Below are 17,668 nucleotides of genomic sequence, written 5' to 3'. Positions count from 1 at the left end.
ATTCACCCTGTGTTTTCCTTTTAATACCTGAAAAACTTCAATGAGATTACCCCTTTTCCTTCTAAGTTCTAAAACAAATTGGCCTAGTTTGTGTAATCTCTTTTTATAATGTAACCCTTGAAGTCCAGACATCATGCTTGCAAAACTACACTACATCTCCAAGACCAATATACCCTTCCTAAGGTGCAGTCCCCAGATCTGCTCACATATACCAAACCCCAAAATAGGATTTTGTATAATTGCAGCATAACATCTGTGTCCTTATATCGAGGGGACTGGTGCATAAAGGCCAGAATTCCATTCATCACCTTGATTATTCACAGCATCTGCTTGTGGCATTTTAAACACCTATACACCTTAACTCAAGTCTCATTGGACATCCACTGTACTTTATACCATCTAGAATTATCCATGATCGATCCAAAATGGATTATTCTCTTACCGTGCCTTTCTTTTGCAACCACCTTATAGCAGCACTAGGGAAACAACCACTGCACAAGAACAGCCCTCTCTTTCCCTTGTAAACTGACCCATTTCTCCTGAATTAAATCCATAGTATTCACCACAATTATATGGAAAACATTTCAGATTTAATTTTTCTTAAAACTATCGTACAAAGAAAATACAAAGTAAGCAGGAAATCGAAGGACACTAGTATTTAAGAAATTGTTCAAACTATTTATTTCAAATAATCCAGCTCAAACATCAGTGTGTGCAGAGACAGTTAAGGAGAAGTCTCTTCAATCAAGCCAAGCTGGAGGCTGGAGTGGGAACAAAACTTTAAACAGTGGAGCCTCAGTAAAACACACAGGTAACCAAAAACATGGTTATTCTCTCCAGCTAGCCACATTTTTAAAAAAAGTGAAACCTCAAATAAACTTCACTTACTACATCTGTGACTTGTCATAAATATCTAGTTCTCTATATAAAGTTCAAGGTAGAACAGCATTCATGCATAACTCTCCTCAGTGTGAAGGAGACAGTCAATTCCATACTGTGAGCACGCCTTTCACACGTCTTGGGGATATAAATGGGTGCATTGAAATAGCCAAATCTGTGCAAGCCTTATTCAATCAGCTGTTGATTCTCATACAGTGACAAATATTGGGAAGTTAATTAGCAATTAGAAATGAATTCTCTAGTGTTTGATCTCATGAGAATGCAAACTTGAAAACAACTGCAAAACATGCCTACATCAGAAAAAATAGGAGTGCAAATGATTTTTCAAAAATAAAAGTTGAGTTGCTGAAAAAAAAATGACGTTTATAAATTTACACTGGGTGCATGTTTAAATATTTATGCTGCATAATGAATTTAATGCACTTAATGATAATGAACTTAAAATCCTTGGTTTATATATAAAAAAACCAAATCTAAGCAGCCCTACACAGCACACTGAAGAGCAGGGCTCCAAGCATACCTCTTAATATCTCATTGTACACAGTAACCATCTGGAAAAAGTAAACACACTTGTAATTGTTTCAAATACATTTGTGAACAAGGACAGCTTCGAAACACTAGAGACCCCAATAGAGAAAGAGTTATTAATTAAACTATATAGCCTCCGAAAAATAAGCACAAGCAGATACCGCCAGGACCCAACTGGGGAAAGCTGCTTGTCCCACACTGCTGTCAGACCATGAGAGAACATCAGTATCAGTGTGAGGATGATGCGTGTTCCCAGGTCTGAATCAGCTCATGCTCCCAAACAGAAGTTGAGCATGTAAAAAAAGGGACAGGAGCCAGGGCAACAGGTTATCTGGAATTGTAAATAGGTTTTACAACTGAAAATCCTTCAATCTTGTATCTTATTTGGAAACGGACAAGACATTGCACTTAAGAAAAATCAGACAGATACAGCACAAAAGGCTTCCATTTGACCCATCATGTCTGTGCCAACTCTTTGGTACATCTGCCCAGTGAGTCCCACATCTCTGCTCTTTCCCAAAAACCCTAGTGACTTTTTCCCCTTCAAATAGTTAATTTTGAAAATACTCAAATATGCTCGGTCATGCAACAGATTTCAACACAATGGATTTTCAAAATGGCGTTAAATCATAGCTCAGCCAAAGAATAAATTTGGTTTCTTCAAAAATATTTGTTTTCTCTAAATGCTGGTTTCCACAATCCAAAAAGGGCTCTGTCCTTTACAAACTAAAGCTCAGAACAAGTACAACATGCACTCCCCCTCACAATAAATAAATCACATTCTGGAGAAGAAGTCAAACAAATCTACAGAAACAAAGCAGACAAGATTCCTGGGCTCAAATATTGTTCCAATTTGGATGAGTAAACTTTTTTTTAATGCACAATACTGATTATCACCCATTCCCCACCAAAAAGGATTAAAATACTCAACAGGAAAAGAATTATACATGTTCCAGTTGAATCTGTATTAATCTAGCAGCTAAACTTTTAAAAATCTGGAAAGGGCCATCAGTGCCCTCTTCAATCATTGATAAAGAGTAACATAACTACAGGTGTATAATGATTGTGAACATTGAGTGGAGGGGGCAAAGGGGTAAGGATTTCGTGGTACAACACATCAATATTGCATACCAGCAAGTATTGCTCTTAAAAAAATGTACAGACCTGTGAACAGAAAGCATTGCCTGAGATATACACAGTTCTACAGACCTGCACAAGTTAACATCAAGGGTGAGAGACAAGATTGCTGAGAGGGGCAACTCCAGTTCTGAAAGTTAACAGCAAAACAAAAATTCTCCACCACTTTCAGGAATTAATCTTTCACATTGGATTTCAAAGTAACACCTTCAAAAGCGAAGCTCATGAAAATACAAATACATATTTGCAACAGCTTTCCCTGCCATACCACCCCACCGTCAAAGACAAAGTAACAAACATCTATGATCAGTCACAAAGCATTGCAATTTATAAATATCAGAATTTTTTTTTGAGTGTCAGACAGGGTAGCAAAGGTGTTGGAGGAGACAATAGACTTGCATTTCTGGAGCAATGTTTACAACTTCAAGGCATCGCAAAAGCATTTTATTTCTGAAGTGTAAACATTGTTTTATTGAAGCAAACACACCAAGCTCCCTAAATAGCAATGTGATAATGGCCAGGTGGTCTTTATAATGATGCTGATTGAATGATAAACATTAGCTAGGACAAGCAGATGAACTTCCCTGAGCCACTTCAAAGTCAACCTTGAGATCTTTTAGGACACACATGGGTCCCAGCATGGCATCTTATCAGAAACTTAGTATTCCTCAGTTCTGTACTAGATACTGTGCTGAAGTACGTGGAAAAGAACTCCAATCCCACAACCTTCAATCCCACAGACAGTGGAGGAAGTGCTCCTAACTTGAGCCAGAACTGATGCCCACGCACAAGATGGGGTTATACCTGGGTGGTGAAGCAGAGGAAGGGGTGAGGGAAAAGAGAAACATTCCCACAGCTGAACAAAAAGGTAGCTGCAAGGCAGCTTGAATCATGTCTAAATCTAAGTCAGTGAAATACGTTGACCTCAGATGTTCAATAACTTGACAGGAACCCTTTCATACAGTCCACCCAAAACAACAAATCTTTTTTGTTCTGTCACATGAAAGTTTAAAAAAGGTAGAAAAATTCCAAATTTAAAAAACCGCTAGAAGGAACCTGCAGACAAATACACCAAGTTTTGTCCTGCATAAAACATTTAAATTATATTTCCAACTGCTGGAAGAAACATCAAGATTTAAAGAGGTAAACACATTAAGCCTGTTAAACATTTTGTACTGTACTTAGAAAAAGTAATTTGAGGTTTTTGTTAAAGTGAGCGGCTTTGTTCAAATAATCCTTTACTACTGCCTGACCTACAAGCAGTACTAAATTAACTTGATTGGAACTATGCTATTAGTGATATTTATTAGTTAACTGTTAAATTTTTGTCCAAAAGTGTCTGTCTTATAAAGCTTTTAAATTCTTCTATCCCCACAAAATTCTGTACTCCTCCAGTCCCTTCCTCCTCAGCATTCATGATTTTCATCCCTCCACTAACGATGACCATGTCTACAGCTACTCAGGCTCTAAACTCAAACATTTTCTTTTAAAATTTCTCCTACCTCCTTTAAGACACTCCCTAACATGTCTCTTTGACAAAGCCGTTATTCACCAACACTAATGTCTCTCTTGAAAGCTCTGAAATTCTTGTGAGTGACTTAGGAGACTATGCTATTTTACATCATGATACATTTGCATAGCACCTAAAAATGTAAGTTACTGAATAAAAAATGTAGACCGACTGAAGAGGCACTGGGATCCAAGTGTTCACACATCCTCTCCCTCAGTCAAAAGTATACTAGGACTTAAAAAGAAAGAAAAAGTTAAATCAATACTGATGTCATATCAAGTGATTTTATATTCTGGTAGCAACTCTCCACCTTAAGGGAAATTAAGGATGGGCAATCATAACGCCCACATTTCCATAAAGGAATAAAACGTCACTGGTTGCCTTCTCACAGTTTTTTTTCATAACGGCAGTGAAAATTCTCAATTCCAACTCATAAGTGGCAACAGATCACTTGGCATAGCCACAGAACTACTCTATTTCAATGTATAACAACACGTCACATTTTCTTCCAAGTATCATAGCTACAGCATACAGCGAAATAGAACAGCACCTTCAGAATTAGGGATTCAAGCATATGGTATTGATGTCTTCAGCACATTTGAAGTGCGCTTAGGAAAAAGTACCAGGGCAATACATCTGCAAAATTTACTAGTGAATGGCTGTGATGTGCAGTTATCCCCTGGAAAGATATTTTAAGGCTTGATTATGGTCTGGGTCTACACATTGAAGGAGATTAATCAGAAAGCAGACAGTGGAGCTATTTCACTAATCAAAGATCAACAAATCAAAAATGGAAGTGTGCACAGAATTGTAAAAGCCAGAAAACTGAAAATAAGCAATCGACTTAACAATTATCAAGTTGCAGAGAGTGTAACACTGGACTCTAGATGTTAATTCTATTTCTCTCTCCACAGATGTAACCAGACGTCACAGACGCAAACATTTACAACACAGGAAGCCATTGTATCTGTACTGGTAAAAGATCTGACTACACTGCTCTCAATTTTCAAGCTCTTCACCCATAGCCCTGGAGGCTATGACAGCACAAATGAATAAATTTTAGGACTGCTGCTGACTCAAATATCCTTTCAGGCATAGAGTTCCAAGCTCCCTCCACCCTCTGAGCTAAAAAGAAGTTCTCACCTTGCCTCTTTGGCTGAAAAGTTTCTCCAATACTGTCTGTATTTCAGATCAGCAATACCTGCAGTAGCTTGCTCTTAATTATAGAGCTTGTCTCTAAACATTTGGAGGCCACTGAATCCTAATGGAACAAGAGTTAGTTCAAGAGTTAAATACATGCCCATATAATCCACTGAACCAGGAATAAGCTCCTAAAGAAACTCCACTGATCCGCATTATATTCTCTTTGGCATGGCTACAGTACTGAACAATTAAAAACTAATCTTGCTTTTGTTCAAAATAGTACCAGAAGTTCTCTGCACTCCAACACACAAATACTGGAATGTGTTTGGAAACGATGAGCAACCCGCAACGAACTACATCTGAAGGAGCACGAATTTACCACCTCTGCCTAAACGTATTGGTGCCAATTTGTTAAATAGACTCAACAACAACATTAACTCAAATTCTTTGAGGAAGATGACATGCCATCAACACCTGCAGTTTTATTTGTCCAATACTCATGAACAAGCTTCTGGCACCAGCACTACTGAATCCAGCACCCCATCCCCATATCAGGTGAACGGTGGCCATTATTCCCTTGGGTCTACAGCTTTGCTGTGGGTTAAAGAAGTTGGATTCAACAGGTTAGGTTCCAATATACTGGAATCAAAAAGGAAGTAAAGCTAATATAAAATTAGAGGGGGTGCAATGGCCACTGAGAATGAAAGAACAGTATTGGCAGATTTGAATTCTTTAGTAGAGTGAATATCTTATTTGTGAAGCGTGGTATTTTTGTTCCAATAAAGACGATCTTCAGATCTTTAAATCTTCTTCAGCATGCTGCATGGACATTAACAGTCTGCTCACAAATTCAGGAAGCAGTAAACACACCCAGAATGGAGGACAACAAGGTCTGATCAGAAAACTGCTTCTTATTTCTTTTCAATTTAAGAGTTAACCTTTCCCTCAGTGTATGAGCGAGCAAAAGGTGAGATTAGGAATAGGATGTAAAATTACAGAAAGACAGTGAAGAAAGGGAAGAGCTATCTGGATGACCCTATCAAAGGGACAGCACAGGTACAGTGATCTGAATGGCCTCTGCACCCAACAATTCTAGGATGAGGATACTGAATGACACAACATCAACCATAATCTTAAAAGAAAACCTCAAAATTAAAAAGTAGAACAGTTCCTACTCCTTGCAGACAAACCTGCCTCACCTTTTCACGCGATTTGACAGGCCTGGAATAATCTCGTTGCAGCTCCAACAATGATCCGCATTATACTCCCTTCTGCTTGGCTACAATGCTGGATTATTAGAAATTTGCTCGTCTATCCTTGTTGAAAATGCCACAAGAGGAAGTGAATTCTCCTAAGGCACAGGCAAAACGCAACAGCTCTGGTCAATAAATCTATCAAATTAGTGTTAAGAAGTAGCTGCAACTTGACACAATAATGTTCAATATTTATCTGAGAGGATAAATGAAACCATCCACAACGACATCTCATGCACTTAAACTCAATCTTGACTCACATATGTCAGAAGTAGTTACAAGGTGGTCTTGAATACAACAGTTAAAGTTCAGGGTGGTGAATTTGAAAAGGAGATATTCCCAAAAGTCTACCATGATCTTGGTGGAAAAAATTCACTCACAGCCAGAAGCTATTCAGAAACACAGGGAAGGCAAGCAATGAGCAGACAGTGAGGTTAAACATGCGCTCAGCTCACAAACACATTGTTTGGTAGGTCAACAAGAACGGGACTCAAGGTTATCAATACAGATTTTCCAAAATAAAAGTGTGGGGTGGGTGCTTTACTCGAGGAAGATAAAGAGCAAAAGACAGACAGTTACATATCTGATTGTTTTAGAAAAAGCCACTACTTATAAATGTGCAGGTTGAAAGGGGGGTGTAGAAGCAGATTCAACATTAACTTTCATAAGAGAACTGGAAAACTAATGGAGAATGTAAAACTGAAAAACAAATGAAAATATTTACACAACGTTGGTGAAGGAATGGAGGAGGAGTGGGTCTAAATTGGATATCACTAGCACAGGTGCATTGGACAAATGATCTTCTATGATTCCATATGTGTTACATGATGGGCTGACATGCACCTGCAGGTTAGCATTATTGCTTGGCAATTATAATACCTGTAAAAACATTTGAAGATGAAAGGATTGTGTTAATTTGAAAATTTCCAAACGAAAAGTAATAAGTTCAGCTCAGAGAAAACAAACAGGCAACTTGATGCTTTTACAGAATATGTAGCATTATGTCTTAGTTAACAGGCAATATAAGACAAAATATTGAAAGCCAATTATAGCTACTTAACCTAAATGCTAAAAATCACAACACCAGGTTATAGTCCAACAGCTTTATTTTTAAACTTTGTACAGCCCAGTCCAACACCGGCACCTCCAAATCATGGTGCTTCCAAATAAACCTGTTGGACTATAAACTGGTGTTGTGCGATTTTTAACTTTGCACACCCCAGTCCAACACCTCCAAATCATAACCTAAATACTTCATTTTGGATGGTACGTTTACAGAAGTCAGCCACAAACACTTAATTGCCACAGAATAACAAGCTTTTAGCAGGGGGTGCCAACCTTTCAGAACTGCCCTGGAGTCTCTAGGAACTTAATTTATAGGATGATGCTATCAGCAAACTAGACAGAAAAATCATTAGCCCCTCAAAAAAAATGAAGGCTTTCCTTCCTCTGCCAGTTTCTTGGAACATCGACTTCGTAATTAGATTAAATAATGAGAAAAGGTTTGACAGTTAAGAATTATTGATTCAGGAATGAACAGTCTGTTTGCTTTCAAGTGGCATGGGGGCCAGCAGTAAGTATCTTAGACAATCAATGAAATCGTTGGGGAGCTGGAAACACAAACATGAGATGCAACCTTCAAAATTGTGTTGGCCAATGTAACTTTCAGTCAGAACCTGAGCCACTGTGTTGCAAGTTTGTTTCTGAGAGATCGTCCCCTAAAGCCGTGCATAACGTGAAATTAAAATAGAAACAGGAAGCAAGAGGGTCTTTAATGTAGATAAGGATGCGATTTATTCAATGTGAACGGAGTCACTTGGAATAACATCAGGGTTAAGAGGGCAGCAGCTACAAGGCAATAAATCAATCAGAGGGCTTCGGTGACACTGCAAACCTTGAGCATGCACAGTAACAAGCTCAAGATTAAACTCTCGTCAAAACATCCAACTACGTGCACTACCAGAATTGAAAAAAAAATGAATGAAATTAACGTTAGGTGCACTGGGGGAAAGTGGGCAAAGGAAGGGCAAAATCACAGGTCTGATTCTTTAGCCACCGAACTTCCAACTTCTACCTCATTAGGAGGAAGAAAAATTATCATCATCAGAGTCTGCAGCAGCTAATCCAATCCGTGTGACATTGGCTATGGCACTAAGTATCAGCTTAGCGTGCAGTTGGAGTATCACAGTCACCCAATACTGGGAGCAAGCTAAGTTCTCACGGCACTTGGCCAGAGAAAGAACACCAATCAAAAAGAATAAAAACACTAGGAGCAAATTCAGCTCAGTGCAGGTGCACAGTATTCCTGTCACAGTGAGAGGGAAGGGAATCTAGGAAGGTTTCAGACAATGGCAAGCAAGTGGAATTAAATAACTTTCTTTTATATATCAATAATGAACAATACAGTGGTTCTAACGCTGCAGAAAGCACAAGCATTTGAAAACATTACAGAAGTTGTATCACCTCTTGTTGCAATCTTTCGGAAATAAAAAAGATACACATCATAAATAGCCCCCAAAAAATGTATTGAGTCTAATCATTGCAGATCAGAGTGCTGACTGCACTCGAGGTAGCATGACAAATTTGAAATGTATAAAAACTCATTTATTATATATCCTTAAATGCAACCAGGGTCCCATCTCAACAACAGCAAGTACATCAACTAAACCATTACAAGATGGGAGTGGGGATAGAAACTCAAATCACTCTTGTTTTTAAAAAAGTATAAAGCATTTAAAAAATCATTTTTGAAAATCAGATAACAAAGTCACAACAAAATGCTCAGGACAGGGGCAGGAGCCATACAAGTCAGGTACTTCATGTACCTTTTAATTCTTCACAAATCTCACTGCCTGCAAGGCAGTGTAAACCAGCTGTTATTCTATTCATAGTAGAGGTAGTAACAGCGTGCACACACTTAACTATTGCTTTCTCCTCCCTCCCACCAGTGACCAGAAATGCAGGAGAGACTTGTTCTACAAAAGGCATTAGAGAAGCACCCCTCAGAATACAGCACCTCATGTCGACAGATCATCATCTGTCATCAACATCCTACCTTAAATCAGACTGAAAAAATTGCTCCCACGCAAAGCTGGCTACATACACACATTAACACAAGATACCAGAAAGCCAAATTATTCCCAAATGACTTCTTTTGAAGCTGTCTGCGCTTTCCCAACAAACGCCTAAGCAGAGTGCCCTGGTGCCAGTATGCACTATAATTAGTTGTGCCACGAATGCCCCAAAAGTTTTGTTCGAGTGAAAATATACATAAAAGTCTGTGGGGAAGCTGAGGCTTCTGCAATCCTTCCAGTCTCTGTGAAAGCATTTGTAAAAGCCCAGGTTTCTTAAAACGTTTAAACAATCTCATTTTTCAATGTTAGCACATATTATTTTCTCTTTCTTTAAAAAAAGAAATACATTTTTTCTTCTAAAAATAAGTCTAACACTATTGCAGCTCATGAAGGGAATTACCCACGAGCATTGCTGACTATTCCAGCAAACAAAAAAGAAAATCAAAGGAACGGCAGATGAAAACAAAAACAAGGAACTAAACGATATTTTGTCTTCTTCCCCAGCCAACGCCTTTTACGATGTGGCACCACAACCACAGGACTCCTTTAGTCTGACGTGTCATGAAAATCCTTAAGCAGTGTTCTACGCCTCTGTTCTGCTATATGCATTTGATTCTCTAGATCCTGAAATGCAAAATAAAAGAAAAATATTCAATGTACAGGCAAATGCTTCCAATAAATGCACAAACCTAAACTAAAACATATAACTGAATTTTCTCCACCGAATTCTGTTGTTTCAAAAGGAACAATGCGCTTTGAATTATAAGCTACCTACTGCGTATGTGGGTTATTCCTAAATTCTGCTTTTGAATGCAGTCAATTCTGCTAGTAAAGACATATGTTACTTTGCACACAAGATCCAAGAAATAACAAATGGAACTGAATGACCAATTAGTCCATTCTGATGAGACTACTGAGAAATTATTTTGGCCAAAATATTCAGATAACTCTCATCCCATTATAATTAGCTAATCAAACACAAGGTTTCACGCTTAGACCTGTGAAGGAACATGGTGATACAGACAAATTTGCTAAAGCAAATGGGGAAAAGCCAAGGATATACCATTTTTAATTCTCCTGTGGACCAAGCAGCAATACAGACATCATGGCTGAATGGTTGACCATCGGAAATGTTTATGTTTTAGTAAAATGCAATACAATGTTTAAAAAGCAATACTGGTGGATTAAAGTTCAGAACTTTGGGTTGTATCCCCACATCTTAAATGATTTAAATATACATAAATATGTATAATAAATATTGTATATGTTTAATAAGTACTGTATTATTCTACTGGAAAATTATGGTATAATAAGCCTTATTAGAGTGATCAATATTGGATTATTACTAGTCTGCAAGAACAGAACAATTACTTCAAGAACTCTCCAGAAAAATTACAATGCCGAATATACACTACAAATTTAACTCAAACCTGGATTTAAGAGAACCCAGAGAAATCGGGAATATGGAATCCCAGAAATGCTTGACATGCTCTTTATTCACCTCATACGCTATGAGAAAATTAAATCTAAAGACTCCCATTTCTAAGGTTGATTTCAAGCATATTTTGGTACCATGTTACTCAGCTGCAGAGTTTAGAACTGGAGGTCAGTCTCAGAATGAGGAGTAAACTATTGAGGACTGAAGAGAAATTTCTTCACTCAGTTGGGTGATCAGCTTTCGGAATTCTTTAGCTGAGAGGTATGGACACTTGGTCATTAAGTATATTCAAGGCTGAGATTGACAAATTCTGGGACACAAAGGAAATCAAGGAATACAGGACTAGGTCAACAAATTGGAATTGTACGGCCTGTTTTTGAACTATAGATTCCATACAGAAAGACGATCAGATATGAACCTTTTGAGTGACTGAGCAGGCTTGAAACTGAGCTTTCACACTTGTGTATAATATACTCTCAATAAACAGTTTGATTTTTCTGGACAAGCTAGGAAAGATTAAACTCCAAGATTCACAAACCTAGCTTAAGGAATATAATTAATATAATTAAGCTTTTGAACAGTACAAAAAGCAGATGGGCTACAACAGTCTTCAAATGTTATGTTTTACTAATTCAAGTACACCTGTAAAATATTTGAATGGCCATACCATGGCCCATCATTTACCAGAGGAATCACCTTGATGCTCATTTTGGCTTTAGCTTCATTAAAGTATTCAGTGAGAGCCTTTTTCCTTGGATGGTGATGGCTAGCACAAGGGGACACAGCCTTAAATTGAGGGATAATCGACATTAGGTAGATGTCAGAGATAGGTTCTTTACTCAGAGCAGTAAGGGTGGGGAATGCCCTGCCTGCAACAGTAGTAGACTCGTCAACTTTAAGGGCATTTAAATGGTGATTGGATAAATATATGCATAATAATGGAATAGGGCTTCAGACTGGTTTCACAGGTCGGCGCAACATCAAGGGCTGAAGAACCTGTACTGTGCTATAATGTTCCATGTCTCAAAATTAAGCTGTTTGTACTAACCTGTTCCACATCAACAACAGATCAATGTCCAGCAACTTCTACACAAACTCCACACCAGCATGATACATTGCTCATACTTTCACTATTGAGTCCCCATGTTTCAATGTTAATTGATTATTGGTTTTCGCTGTACACATAGTTCTTGCACTCAGAGGCATTTGGATAAATGAGTCCACTCGAGTACACTACTTACCCCTCGGTCATAACTATCTGCTCGCTCCACCTTCCAAGACAAGTTCTCAATCTCTGCTTCCAGCTGTGCTTGCTGGTATTCAAACTGGAAAGGACAATTAATAGAGTTAGTGAAAGTACTTGAAAAAAACCCATAGAGAATCAAAACGGATTGCTTTTCTTTGATTTACAGATCAAAACTTAACAGTACATGAAGAGACCAAAAGCCTGTCATGCATACGCTGGATCTTTGTAAAATTTATTATACAGAGACCCAGTGCAACAGCTTGTGTCCATAATGCCACTCGTTTTACATTCATAAATACTGACTAAAATGCCAGATGTTGCATTTTGGTAAGAAAAGGACAGGACTTAAGACGGTTAATGGCAGGGCCCTGGGCAGTGTTGTTGAACAAAGACCGAGGGGTTCAGGAACAGTTCTTTGGAAGTGGAGTTGCAGGTAGACAGGGTGGCATTTGGCATGCTTGCCTTCATTGGTTAGAACATCGAGTCTAGGAGTTGGGACATCATGTTGCAGCTGTACAGGACATTGGTTAGCCCACTTTTGGAATACTGCTTGCAATTCTAGTCACCCTGCTACAGGAAGGATATTAGTAAATTGGAAAAGGTGCAGAAAAGATGTATCAGGACTGGAGAGCTTGAGATATCAGAAGCTGAATAGTCTGGGACTTTTTTCCATACAGCATAGGAGATTGAGGAGTGGCCTTTACTATAAAGTGGAGGTTGACCTCCCACCTTGAGAACTAAAACTGAATCACCCAAAGAGGAGCACCTCACCCTTTAATCTGTTAAAAGTCGTGTGAGAAGGGATACAATCCACTTTTTGCAACAACTTCAAGCTGTTAAGTAAAAGAAATACCTGACGCTCACTTTACAATCCACTAGTAACAATTTATTTATTTAAGTCTAGCAGTGAACAAATTAATTATTTACAGACTGAATAATTCCCTTCTGACTACTAACTACTCCCAAATAAAACAAGATTCTAATGGTATGCTGTTCCAATAAATACAATTTCCACTTATGTAACAAAACAATAGAATTTAGTCTCTCAAAATTATAGCCAGGTTACATGTCTTCCCGAACTTAGCGGCTTCTCCGCTGATCCTTGTGTCAGGAATGTTTACTCTGTAAATTCTTCAGGAATTTAGATGGTGTGCCATGGTAACGTGGTAAATAGACGGTGCTTTCTCTAAGCAGATGGCAGTTAGCTCTGGGGCTCCATTCAACAGCCCCCTTCTTTTATACCCATGATAATATATCAATTTCTTACAATTGGATTGGTCCTATGTTGTCAAAACTATCAGATTTAAAAGTGATAGGTTTTTGGTAGCTAAGGGCCAAATTTAAAACTTGGTATCTTGATAAAACTGCTGCTTAGCGCCTCAACACAAAATGTTTCAATTCAGGTGCTCTCTGTTCCTACAAACTTTAAAGCTGCTGTTCAGACATCCATGTTTAAATCTAATCTCTAAACACAAAAAAAAAACAACCATATTTTAAAGGGACTACACAATGTTTTCCCCATTTGACTATTTTACACACATCAACTTCACAACACCTTATGCTGGTTTATAAAGCCATGAGGATCAGAGATAAGGCGAACAACAAAGTACACCTCGACCTTCTCCCTCGGTAGAGGAGTTCAAAACTAGAAGGCATATGTTTAAGGTGAGAGAAGATAGATTTAAAAGGGATTGGAGGGGCACCATTTTCATATAGGGTGATGCACAAAGGAATGAACTACCAGAAGAAGTGGTAGGTGCAGGGACAGCTACATTTAAAAGACATTTGGACAGGTATGTGAATAGGAAAGGTTTAGAGAATTATTGGCCAAATGCAGGCAAAAGGGATTAGTTTGGTTTGAGAAAAATGGTCAGTATGGACAAGTTGGACTGAAGTGTGTATTTCCATATGATATGACTCTGACTCTAATACTTCAACCAGTTTTCAGGTGGAATTAACCAAACCCTGACAACTCTGGGGGAAAATAGAAACATCATTTTCATCTCTAGATCTCCTATCGTTGATTGTTTAAAAAAAAGTCCTCTGGTTAATGACACTCACCAAAGCAAATACCTCTCTATCAATATGCTTCATAAATCATAGCTCTTCAAATGGACCAAAAACAGAAATCACTGAAATATCTCAGGTATGGCAGCATCTTCAGAGAAAAATTAGGCTTAATCTTCTGGGTCACTGGACCCAAAGTGTTAACGGATTCATGTGCACAGATGCTGTTAGGCTGGCTGAGATTTTCCAGCAAATGGTTTTTGTTTCAGATTGATAGCATCCATAGTACTTTTGTTTTTTTATTCTTAATGGACTCTGGATTAAAATCCTGCAATTTCTTCCTTCATAGCACTGTGACTGCGCCTAGAGAACATGGACTGCAGCAGTTCATGAAAGCAGCTCAGCTCATTCCCACCAGCAACTTTAAGGACAATTAGGTCTGGGCAATAAAAGCTAGTCTATCTAGGGATGCTCACATACCAACAACAATTTAACATCTACAACCCATAGCCTTTCATTTACTCATGGACAATAAGATTTTAAAACCGTTTGTTACATGACAATTTCCTAGTGCTTTACAGGTCTGGAACATTTTGCAGCTGGGTCAGACCTCATCAAAAATGCTTATCCCAGATAATCCCTCCCATAAATGAACAGTTTGGAAGCAGACCTAAGATGATGAAATGGTTGGTCATTGATGGGTTAAGAAAGCCTTCTTTTAACTGGCATCTTTACATTAGTGCAGTGCTTATAGTCATTTCCAACACAACTGCATTTGGCACATTGCTTTGCGGGGATTAGATATGGAGTCAATCTCATCAGTCCCACTCCTCAACTTGATCCCTATCACGCTGCATCTTAATTTCCCTCATGCACCACATGAGGATAGTGGAAGCAGGAATAATGAAAAGAAAATAGGGTGGACAAGTTCCTGGTCATTCCCATTTGCTGTGTAAAATGTTCCTACTCTCAATCCCCTGTATCTTTGTCCAAAACTTCTCATCTCTTTCCACGAGCCCTGGTCAAACTAGTTATTATAAACAGCTTTGTTAGAAATATGAAATATATAAGATTGTTATGTTTTGGGTCTGCCTCAGTATTTAGGGAAAAGTGAGGGAATGAAAGATGGTTTGACTGATCAAGAAGTGCAAAGTCATCAATGGCAAGACCATGGTTCTTGAATGTGGGCAGACAGGGAAGCATTAGGGATGTTAGGTTTTTAAGCAATGTTTAAAGCTGTTGAACTAATTCCAAATGGAATGGAAAGTGTGTTCCACAGGATAGCCGGTTCACATTTTTACCTCCATTCAAGGCCCATGAGATTCACGTTGCTATATGGAGCAACAAATGGAAAATGAGATATCGGATTTCAGGTTCTGACAGAGAAATCCAAGAGGAGGAGAAATGGTTGTCTTTATTATGAAGAATGAAAGGGCAAACGCTCACTTGGATTGAAAAGACCGGTTTCACAACAATTTAAATGATGCTGAAAAATTCATCTAGCTTCAACTGGAACAGTACCTTTGATCTGGTTAAGACACAACTTGGACTTGGACATGGTGAGAACCCAGGTGAATTCTGGAGAGGTTGGAATCAAATCAGAAATGATCTTCTAGAACGTTGGAACAAGTTTGAGGGGCCAAATGGCCTATTCCTGCCTCTAATTCATATCTTGTGTGCACTATGGTGTCTCTATTACATTCTCATTGGGCTGCTCTTTTCCTTGAATAAAATAAAACTCATCGACTATTATATATTTAACTTGCAACAAAATATCAAGCAGAATAAGCCAAAGAATCCATGCCTGCTGCCTCTCAAACAAATGATCATGAACGCTTCAGTAAAGAGCACAGTGGATGCAGCACATCACAGTAGGACCAGGAACATAATCATAGAACCAAAATAAGTATGTTTTATAGGGCAGAATCATTTGAACATAGCCTGACAATTTTAACATAATAAAAACAAGATACTGCAGATGTTTGAAATCTGAAACAGACAACAGGAAACGCTGACACTACTCAGCAGATAAGGCACCAGAGACAGAAAAAGTGTGTTGACATTTTGACAAAAAGATAATCTGCAATTTGAACAGTTTTTCTCTCGCAGATGCTGTCTGACATGCAGTGCATTTCTAGTTTTTTCTGTTTATGTGAACACATGAATTGGGAGAAGTATGTTAATGGACACCTCACACCTGCTTGACCACTGAATAAGATGAAGCCTGTTTGTGTATTGAATTCCAAATTCCCATTTACCCCCGACAAACTTCAACTACCTTGCCTAACAACAATCATCTTCTAAAAGATGTTTGTCCACAACCTCAGCTGATGAAGATACTGATTAAGTCAGATCCCAAAGTGAAACCTGGCTTTATAGATACTAAGTTTTGTTTTTGTTACGAATTAGAGATCGTCGATGCAATATTTTTAACAAAAGAACAAAGTTTGTAAGACCAAAAGGGAAAAAAAAAGACTATACAAGAACAAGTTGATACAATCTTATTCCAAAATGTCAAATAAAGTTTCAACCCTTTCAACTTCATCAGCAATCTTAGATACTCAAGGATCAACTTCCATTTGCAAGGTTCTTGTTCAAGTGACAGAACTTTATTTGGTTATCTTTCAGCAAACCTCCGCATTCACAAAAGCTAACAAGTATCAATGTCTTTTCATGAGATTCTGAGACAAGCAATAACTCAGTTCACTTATTTCTTATCACGGAGTCTATGAAACTCCTCTTCCACAGCCCTCTGGTTCTGAAGCTTCCTCTTAAATCACTCAGGGCTTCTTTTCAACCCAGACAGCTTTGGAGACTGCTAAGTAGCACCACCATCGCTGTCAGAGACCTGCTCTGTCCAACAGAAACTTTCACATTCCTAACCTTCCAGTTGGTTCTCTCTTCCTGGCAGGAAATGCTTCTATCCATCTCTCTCCCAACATCCCCAACCCCTTCCAGTAGTATGTAATATCCAGCAGCTCAGCAAGAGCCTTTTTTTCCTGCTGCTCCCTTTCCAAGGTGCTAATTTATTTAGCTTCATAGTTTTAAAAGCCCTCATTTAAGAGTATGGGAACTGATTCCAGACATCCTTTCATAAACGAAACTAAGTTCTTCTTATCCCAAACAATATAAAATACATAAGCTTAAAGTATACATGACAATAAAATAAGAGTTTGACAGGAAGTCACTGGACTTAAAACGTTAACTCTGCTTTTCTCTCCAGAAGGACGAATTGCACTTAAATTGGAAGGGGACTAATATACTGGCAGGGAAATTTGCTAGAGCTGCTCGGGAGGATTTAAACTAGTAAGGTGGGGGGGATGGGACCCAGTGAGATAGTGAGGAAAGAGATCAATCTGAGACTGGTACAGTTGAGAACAGAAGTGGGTCAAACAGTCAGGGCAGGCAGGGGCAAGGCAGGACTAATAAATT

At 38.4% G+C, this 17,668-nt stretch overlaps 1 protein-coding gene across 3 annotated transcripts in view; it reads right to left on the bottom strand.

Annotated features, from left to right (window-relative positions):
• Positions 1-657: 657 nt before the first annotated feature.
• arih2 (ariadne homolog 2 (Drosophila)) overlaps positions 658-17,668 on the bottom strand; it is a 90,924-nt gene continuing 73,913 nt past the window's right edge. For all 3 annotated transcript variants that reach the window (XM_072581839.1, XM_072581840.1, XM_072581841.1), the window contains 2 exons: positions 12,225-12,308; positions 658-10,169 (listed from right to left, as the gene is read on the bottom strand). In XM_072581839.1, the coding sequence (XP_072437940.1) occupies positions 10,092-10,169; positions 12,225-12,308 (162 nt within the window). In that variant the 3' untranslated portion in view covers positions 658-10,091. The remainder of the gene's footprint in view (positions 10,170-12,224; positions 12,309-17,668) is intronic.

This window comes from Chiloscyllium punctatum, chromosome 12 (genome assembly GCF_047496795.1).
Source record: "Chiloscyllium punctatum isolate Juve2018m chromosome 12, sChiPun1.3, whole genome shotgun sequence".
Lineage (NCBI taxonomy): Eukaryota > Metazoa > Chordata > Chondrichthyes > Orectolobiformes > Hemiscylliidae > Chiloscyllium > Chiloscyllium punctatum.
This window is presented reverse-complemented; position numbering and strand designations above follow the sequence as displayed.